This window comes from Microplitis demolitor, chromosome 9, assembly GCF_026212275.2.
Source record: "Microplitis demolitor isolate Queensland-Clemson2020A chromosome 9, iyMicDemo2.1a, whole genome shotgun sequence".
NCBI lineage: Eukaryota > Metazoa > Arthropoda > Insecta > Hymenoptera > Braconidae > Microplitis > Microplitis demolitor.
Genome location: NC_068553.1, coordinates 19,529,552 through 19,539,245, shown reverse-complemented (window position 1 = coordinate 19,539,245; position 9,694 = coordinate 19,529,552). Strand labels below are relative to the sequence as shown.

The 9,694-nt window shown below is 30.0% G+C and overlaps 1 protein-coding gene across 3 annotated transcripts in view; it reads right to left on the bottom strand.

Annotated features, from left to right (window-relative positions):
• LOC103575984 (uncharacterized) overlaps nt 1-9,694 on the bottom strand; it is a 120,420-nt gene that overhangs the window by 1,103 nt on the left and 109,623 nt on the right. For 2 of the 3 annotated variants that reach the window (XM_053741811.1, XM_053741810.1), the window contains exons 8-14: nt 7,508-7,601; nt 5,803-6,000; nt 4,055-4,267; nt 1,966-3,966; nt 1,291-1,539; nt 558-1,190; nt 193-468 (exon numbers count right to left, since the gene is read on the bottom strand). In XM_053741811.1, the coding sequence (XP_053597786.1) occupies nt 193-468; nt 558-1,190; nt 1,291-1,539; nt 1,966-3,966; nt 4,055-4,267; nt 5,803-6,000; nt 7,508-7,601 (3,664 nt within the window). Of the gene's footprint in view, nt 18-192; nt 469-557; nt 1,191-1,290; nt 1,540-1,965; nt 3,967-4,054; nt 4,268-5,802; nt 6,001-7,507; nt 7,602-9,694 lie in introns of all 3 variants that reach the window. The other variant, XR_008404211.1, reaches the window with a different exon arrangement.

The window sequence follows — 9,694 nt, the reverse complement described above, 5'->3', positions numbered from 1 at the left end:
AACTCCTAGTGCGCCACCTGAGAAAACCATTGTTTCAAGGGATACTTAAAGAAATTACTAATTTTGTTTTTTTATTATAAAAAAAAATAAATAAATAAACTCTGAAAATTATAATTTTAAAGATTAACTATTGGGGACGCGATTTTATTTATTTAAAAAAAAAAAAATAAATAATAAAAGAAAAAAAAATACCTTGATGCTCTTGTAGTGCGCTAGTTTGTCTTGATGAATCACTAGCAATGCTACTAATTTCGCTGTCTCTGACTACGCTATCATAACCTGAACTTTCAGCGCGATACCTTGATAAAGTAGCTGGAGATAGTTTTGTAGCACGTGGTGTTGAATCAGCACCAGAGTCATAACTCTCACGATTTAATCCGAGTGATGAACCGAGGCTTAATATTTTCCGTTGCATACGACCTGAGGACGGTAGTGAGGACGGAATTGATAATTCTAATGGTACATTTACTAAAACAATAAAATAAAAATAAAAATACTTTTATTATTGTTATTAATAAAAAATAAACAAAAAAGAAGAAAAAAGTTAATATTAATACCTGGTACTTTAATTTCCTCTTCAATATCTGATTTTCCAGTGACAGTTCTTTCAGACCTTTCAATAGCCGTGTTAAATAATTTTTTTGCCTCAATATATTCTTCTTCTGGATCAGAGCCTGAAGCACCATTGCCCGGTATCCTTTCAATTTCCTCTTTTAGATTTGGATTTGATGCACCATCCGGATGTCGTAGACTAGATATATTACAATCACCAAATTTACTACAATAACGTTTTGGACTTGCCAAGTGAGCTAAACTATTACTGGCAATTTGTGATATTCCTGCTACAGCTGTTGTTGTTGCTGTTATTGTTGTTGTTGTTGTCGTTGCTGCTACTGCTGCTGATGCTGATACTGATGATGATAATAGTGTTGATAATCCTTCTCCTCCTCCTCCTCCCAATCCCGTTGTTGTTGATGATATTGTTTGTGACGTTGTTGGATACCAATATGATGCAGTAGCAGGTCGTGACATACTCTGACGGCAATTATCGCATATTTTTTCTGTATCATTTTTACCAACAATATATGCCGGTTCACTGTATATACTACCATGATTACTTGCATTATCATTAAAAAGTACATCTGACAATGATAATGATTGACAGCGTGATGGTGGACGGAAGACATTTGCTAGAAAAATATTTAATTTAACAAATTACTTTTAAATTACAAAACTTAATAAAATAAATTTATATAAAAAAATTTTAGGAAAAAAAAAAAAAAAAATTACAGGGAACATCACGAACACTGACGACAGATGAGTTTTCTCTCTGATAAGTCACTGAATTAGAAACATTGGCCAATGCAAGTTTACTTTGGTATAGTTCATGAAGTCGAGCCAATTGATCAAACTTGTGTCGAGTTTCTTGTTCAAGAAAGTCCTCATGGTCAAAGTAAGGCCGTGGTAAGACACCTGTACCAACTGATGATGAAAATTGTGGTTTGTAACGCTCGCTGTCTGACATTACTGACATCGAATCTAACAAATTAATATATTAATTATTAGCAAGGGTATTTATTTTATCAATAATTGTAACAATTGTATGTAATATAAGCCAAAAAAAAAAAAAAACTTAAAATTCCTATTATATTAGATTAATAAAAAAATAAAGCTCTTAATTTTTATTTATTTTTTATGAAAAACAAAGTTTTCTTATCAACTTCGTATTAGTAGTAGTTTAAAAGAATAAATAGGATTATCTTGAGTCATAATGGCACTTGAAAAAGTAATCGACAAAAGTTATTTTATTCCCGTAGGTTTTCAAAGATTACAGATATATTGACTTTTGTTGAATATGACTTTTCTTTTTTATATTATCTCTTATACTAACCCAACACAAAAATTCCCAAAAAAAACAAAGCTTTTATAAGATATAAAATCAGTATATATAACAAAGAAACTTACCAGTAAACGTAGAGACGATTGTTAAGTTTTCTTGACTTAAAATCCTCAACGGATGTTCCTCTTGATCGCTTTCAGGTAACGGATTTTCACCCATACAAAGTGCTATATCTTCTTCAGTAACTTGCAAACATGAATCTTGCATTGGTACGGGTTCAAAATCCTCAACTTCAACAATCTCTAAAATTTCATCTTCCGAGGACAATGAATGCCTTGATGGTAGTACAATATCTTTATGCGACAAATTAAGACTCTCCATTGAAACTTCACGACTAACACCATTACTTAATGGCTCAATAAGTTTCAACGGTGGAGGTACAACAATTTCTTCATCATCATCCTCATCATCATCATCGTTATTGTCATTTTCTACATCATCAAAATCTATAATATTAACATCATCATCATCATCATCATCATCATCATCGTAATCTTCATCACGAGTATTTAATTCCCTACTCTTATCAATACTATCATCCATAACAGGACTAGTAGTTAAATCTAAACCAGAATCAGTATTTGACTTAATATTTATTAAATTTAATAACTTGCTAGCCCTACTACTATTACTACATATTTTATCTATCGTATCATCAGCATCAGTTGTTCTTAAACTATCACTACCCACAGTACTCAATGAGGTATCATCCTCATTATCATCAGACATCTTAAAGCATGTAGATCCCCCACCAACACCAACACCAACACCAACACCACAACCACCACTATTTATATCTTTAAAAATACCACCACTACCACTACCGCTACCACATGATTGACCTGATTTAGATTCAGATCTCGATGACGTGTGCTTAGCCCGTTGAATTTGTGATGACTGATTTTCTACCCACTTTCTTATCATTATTTTTTTATGATTATCCATAAAACCGTAGCCAGTATGTTGTTGTTGTTGCTGTTGTTGTTGCTGCTGCTGCTGTTGTTGTTGCAATGATGATGATAATAAAGATGATTGTTGATTAAGTAATGGCTGTAAAGGACCATCAATCCAAGTTTCACGTTTATGATGAGCATCTTTAAATAAATGTCTCGCTTCAGCAACTTTAGATTTCGATATTCTTGGTCCATCAATCCACTGTTCATCTGATGGACCACCTGCTACAGATAGAATTTTACTATTTGTTGGTGAATCTGTTATTTTATTTGATAATTTAGTTGTAGCTTTTCGCGCTGGACTAGCTTTTGGTGTAATACTATGAGCAGGTGATGTTTGTTTAGATGCTGTTTGTGTTAATGATTTAACAGCTTTTGTTATTTTATTATGCGCTGGACTACGTTGTTGTTGTTGCTGTTGTTGTTGTTGTTGTTGTTGTTGTTGTTGTTGTTGTTGCTGCTGCTGCTGTTGCTGCTGGTGCTGTTGCTGTTGTTGTTGTTGTTGTTGTTGTTGTTGTTGTTGTTGTTGTTGTTGTTGTTCTTCCAATAATTTATTTGTTTGAGGTCTTTCAGCAGCTGAACCACGTAAAATACGTCCCATTGCGCACCTTTGATCACCAGAATTAAGACTTGGTAAATAAACTGGTGGATGCTCACCATCAGTTGCATCTTCAGCACTTGGACCAACATAAATAACAGTGTCAGCTGATAAATCACTTGAGCTTGGATCACATTCACTATTTTGTCGTGCAGCTTCCTCACCAGAACTCCCACTACTTGTACCATTTCCTTGTGTATTACCGGTTACAAATTTAATTTTACGTCGGCGCATTCGATGTATACGTGATGCTAATTGGACTGTTGTTAAAGTATCTGTGTAATGTTGGGCATTTGGTGATACATGTGCTATCATTGCGGCATGACATGTCAATGAACCCAGACATTCTTTTAACAATTGTGTTAATTTATGTTCTTTATACGGTAAGTGTTTTTGTCCATTAAATATTGCTAATAATATGTTACCAAGACCGGATAGGGGTATTCCACCAGCTGCTTTACCACGATCTGAATTTCCTAAATCCATTAAATGAAGTCTGCTACGTCCACCAGCAACTGTTATTCAAATTTATCATTTCAATTAAAAAACAAATAAATTTAAATAAAAATTAAACAAAAAAAAAAAAAAATAAATAAAATATACCTCCGCCCTTGCCAGCAACACTGTATTGATAAACATGGAGAGTATATAACATATGAGCATCATTATCTTCAGATTGGCGACCAGCAACTGCAGCATCTAGGTAAAATGCTGCACGTTCAGCAGTCGGAGCACGAAGTTCACTGTGTTGCTGAAGTTGCAGTGTACCAAACAGTGGGTCATCTCGTAGATAAACTGCTGGTGATTGTTCTGAATCTATAATATTATTTTTTTTTTATATAGGTTTATACATGTATATATCTATCTAATTTATTTTTTTTCTTTCGTATTTTCTTTATATTAAATAAAAAAAAATAATGATAACCAGTTAGATAACTCGGTTTATTTAAAATTTTCCTTTTTATTTATAATGATTATATGTCCATATAATAATATATTTTTGATTTAAACATTTAAAGATAGATCTGGCGTTTTGGTTAAATAAAATTTCCACAACGGCACGTGGTAATATTCATATAAAGGGAATATAAAGGGAAAACCAGAAAATGTAATATTAGCAGCATGTGGGACGGTCGCATGAACGCAAGCTGCAAGTTCGATACGAGTTATATTCTCGATATCTATACTTTTAGAGGGCAAATAAAAAAATTTTATATTTTAAAATAAAAAAAAAAGATAGTTGTGTGTGGAAACATGTAATCGATATGTTTTCTCTTTAAAGGCCACCTATATCGTTTCGTTGTATATCGATATCTTATATTATATATGTATTACCTAACGGTGAAATGTTGAGTTAAGTTTTGAGTTTAGTGTTGGAAAAAGACAAATACAATAAATAAATAACTGAGTAAAACGAGGATGGATAAAAAGTTTAAAGAAAAATATATAAGGGAGAAGGAAAGGATCTTTTAAATAAAAGAGTCACCCCTGTATTCGATAGGGCAGTAAAAAAAATATGTTCCAGCTCAACGCGTGACCGTGACCGTGTCCAGACCATCCAGACCATCCAGACTACTCGCTACTCCTTTATTGATGTACATTAGATACAGTTGGGACACTTGATATCATCTTGAGACTACTATCCATCACATTTTATTTTAGATTAATAGTTTTTCAAATAAATTTATTTTTTATTTAAATAAAAAATACTTAAAAAAATTTAAGGATTAATATAATGTTAATTTCATTTTTGATAATGTTTAAATATAAATTATTATAAGGAAAATGTATTATGTATATTTTACTTCAAATTTTTTGTAAAACAAAGAATAAAAAAAAAAAATAGAATAATATCTATATATGTAGTACTAGAATTTGAATCTATGCTTTTTTACTCACAGTTTAGTGAAAAAAAAAGTATGTTTTTCTCTTTATTGACTAAAAAAATACACGTCTAACTCTTACTCTCTTTTACTTTCTCTCTACCACTCTCATTATCTCTTTATAAAGAGTATACTGACATACAGACACATATTTTTTTTATTTTTTTCTTATCTCTTACAATTCATTTTCACATGAGCGTTGAAAGCTCTGCAATACGTGAGATGTTCACTATCGTCTTTCTTTGACTTTCTTTTACATTATTTTCATCTCTCGCAACAATGAAAAGTATAATAATAATAATAATAATAATAATAATAATAATAATAATAATAATGAATAAATGTAAAATCGAAATAATACGTGTACTATAGTTGTTAGTTAGATGAAAATTTATTTAAAACCTCATAACTCAAAAAATCCTAGCAATGATTGATATACATATTAAATTTTAAGTTATTGATGATTACCATTTGCATATGCAGCTAAAAGATCTTTCAATTGATGTTGTCCAGTTGATAATTCAACACAACTAACTCGTACACTAAATCTTGCACCTGTCCTTTGTCGTTGTTCAGATATACCGCGGAATAACCACGTTATTGCACATGGAATAGCACCAAGAGTATGGCCAGCTTCTGGAGTGCCAAGCATTGTATGAGATTTCCCTAAAAAAAAAAAAAAAAAAAAACATTTTTAATCAACAGTCAACTCCATGAATTAAAATTTTATTTGCTATAATTATTTAAAATTTCTTTAAACTCTTAAATTATTCAAATTACAACTGGGATAAAAAATAATTAAAAAGTCAAAATTAATAAAAACTTTTTTTTCTTTTACCGCAGCTGTGATTGACTGATTACGTATTTTATTATTTCATTTTGTTTTCTTTTTCTTCCTCTTCCTCTTGTTTTTTTAAATTTTTTTTTTCAATTTTTTTTTTTTTTGACAGTTAAAACAACTTTAATAATATAATTAATTATGAAGAAAAGGGTTTGGGTTAGGGTTTATATTAAAATTATAAATGAAAAAGTCTAAAGTTTTTTTTAATTTCTTTTTTTTACTGTAGGTAATGGAACTTTCACGCTGCCGTAAAAGTAATGAAAACACACAATCTTAAATATTATTTAACTATTTCATAAAAAAAAAAAAAAAAACGTATAAATGCTGTTGTTGTTATTATTTAATTAAAAATTCGTTTAATTTAACGTTATAAATGATTAATGGTAAATATTTTTAATAATTTAACACAAAAAAGTGATAAAATTACAAAATTTAATAATAAATGTATTTATTTATTAATATTTCATTTAAACAATTAAGTATAATAATAATCATAATCAGAAGTTATTTAAAAATAAAGTTTATTCCTTAAACTTAAAGTTTGATGTTTTTCACTTTTGACAAAGTAAAACATAATACCGTCGTCAAAATTCAACGATTAATTTTATTTTATAAAGTGAGTTTGAATTTAAGTTAGCTTTAATTTAGCCCTTTGACGTTTTCACTGCGACTAAGTAAATTTCCATGTGTATTTTATTTATTTTTTTAATATATCAAACAGAAAATATAATTATAACTTGTATCATAATTAAACTTTTTTAGCTATTTTAATTAATGGAAAAAAAAAAAAAAAAAAATTAAGAAAAGAATAATGTTACGTGAAAAGAAAAAAACAGTAAGTAGAAGCACGTCCTACTGGCATATTTTATCTCATTTTTCGATTTTCCAAGTTGTCTTTATCTCTTTGTCTCCTTTTAAATGTATTTTTATCTTTTTTAAATTATTTTTGAGTCTTACTCTATTAAATCTGATTCAAGCTGTTTCATGTCTGAGAAAGATCTGTGTGCCTTTCCCTTCATTCCCTTTTCCATTTTCATACCTCGCAGAGACATTATTCCCCTCGTTGTATAATCATACATTTGCATGCAAACTCGATATCACAACTTAAAATGTAAAACAACTTGGCATATCGCTTTAGTGTATTCTTCACTATATACTTTTTGACCAACTAAAAAATAGATAAAAACAACTCTCTAGTACCTTCTTCAAATCATTTTAATAGAGAATTTAATTTTTTTTTTTTTTTCTGACAGCATCATATTAAAATATGTATACATATATGTGCGTATATTTATCTATAACTATAATATAAAAAAATTAACATATATTTACCTAAACCAGCATGACCAAAACAAAAGAGACACCCGTCTGTCCCGTTGATAACAGCATGAATTACGTCTGTTAGGGCGCTTGAACAAATTTCTATCTGCAAACAAAAATAATTATATACGTTTCAATTGATTTGCTTTAATTTAATAATAAATAATTTATCAATAGTGATTCGGTATTACATAAAAGTCTTACAAGATCTCAATGTATCGAGGAAGAAAATATAATCTTAAAGTAGACATGGCTCGATACCGCAGCCAAACAAGATTTAAATCTCAGAAGATGAAGTAAGATCCTTGGCTGTTGCCTGCTGCTTTAAGGACGGAATGGGAAATATAAGATGAAAGCCGATACACCGTTATGGGGTTCCTAGACGACAGGCTAAATGCATCAGCAAAGTAAAGGCACTCGGCATATAAATAAAAAAAATATTAAAAATATAAAAAATAAAAAAAACACTTTTCATCTCTTTTTCTCTGTCTGTCGATTCTCGATTTTTTTTTATAAGAGACTTTATGTCAGCTAAAAATATACAAAGTCCACTACTATGATAGCAGACTACATCAATATGGTAATTTAACATCATCATCATCTTACTCTATTAAAAAAAAAAAAAAAAAAAAAAAAAAAAAATCAAATACATGTCAGACTAATATTATTTATTGATTTTTATATTGATAGATGTCTTATTATTGTTATTTATTAATAAAGTTTATAGATAATTGAAGATTAAGTATAACAAAAAATAAAAAAAATCAACAACAGCAACAACAATGTAATACAAAGGGGATACATAATTACAACAGGATCATATTAAGGACAAGAGAAAGAAGGAAAGGAAGAGAAGGGAAGAGAACAAGAGCAAACATATTTCACTGGCAAGTCTTGCATTGGGTGCTTGTCTGGTTGACTCACTTTAGTGTACCAAAACTATCCTGGTTAATGAAATACGTGACCAGGGGCTTCGTCATAATCTCAAACACTTGATTGTCGTACACGACAGCACGTCGACGACATTCTGGTACAACTTGACGACAACCTCTATAACTATGACTATGACTATGACTATGATTATGATTATGATTATGCATAAGACTAGGACGAAAGCGGAAAACTACGAGTAGAGACAATAACACCATGTTTCCAACCGTATAGTTATTTTGTCAAGGGTGCAATTTGCAATATTGTACAGACACGGTAGTAATGTTGGTCCATACTTAAAGATTTGTTTTAATCGATGATAATATTGTACAGTTGTCTTTTTTTTAAATTTATTAAAAAACACAATGCAAGTAATTTTTAAGATAACAATTAACTATTACGATAAAATAATTAATATTATAATATTAGATATAAATAATTAAATTATTATCATAATCTCTCCTAGAGTAACTTATAAGATTTATAAAGTTCAGATTAAAATACATAAATCAAGAAATAGTAGTTAACTATGTAATTAATTAATATTATTATAATATCAATATATATTGGAATAGGTATCAATTGGTGTAACATCATGTTCCAAAAGCTTAACATGACCATTACGAAATTCGCCTACTATATTATAATCATACAATAACCATGACTATCACTATCACTATCACTACCACTACTACTACTACTAGCACCTCACAGATGTCATTTACATGAAATTAACATTATCATAGCAATACATTTGTCTTAGCTAAGCAACATTTGACATCTAAATTCGAGACTTGAGACCCGAGACTCGAGAGACTCAAGAGACTAAACCATCATCAGTCTCGTTATCAGTATCTGTACTGTATATTGCTAGACTAATATTCATCAGCAATAGCTATATTTATTCTGTATAAAAATTATTTAAAATAAAAATACTATATAAGTGACATGGTTATAATCAATAATCATCGCTAGCATTGATTTTTAAGCCTGGGTACCTGACGAGCTAGTAGCATGAAGTCAAGTTTTCTTTAAAATTTTACAAATTGGCGGAGGTGAAGATGTTACGCCGTATAGGCTCTGTGCACGCACTCTTTAGCATTGATTTCTTACACATTGTATAAAATATCTTGGTCTTTATTATCATTCAGGTCACAAAATAAAATGAAAAATCGTAGCAATGAATCTGGGGCGGTATCGTAAGCTCCGTCTTACGGATTACGAGTTGTAGATATATATCAGACAAGTCTCAATTAAGAGTGGCAAGCG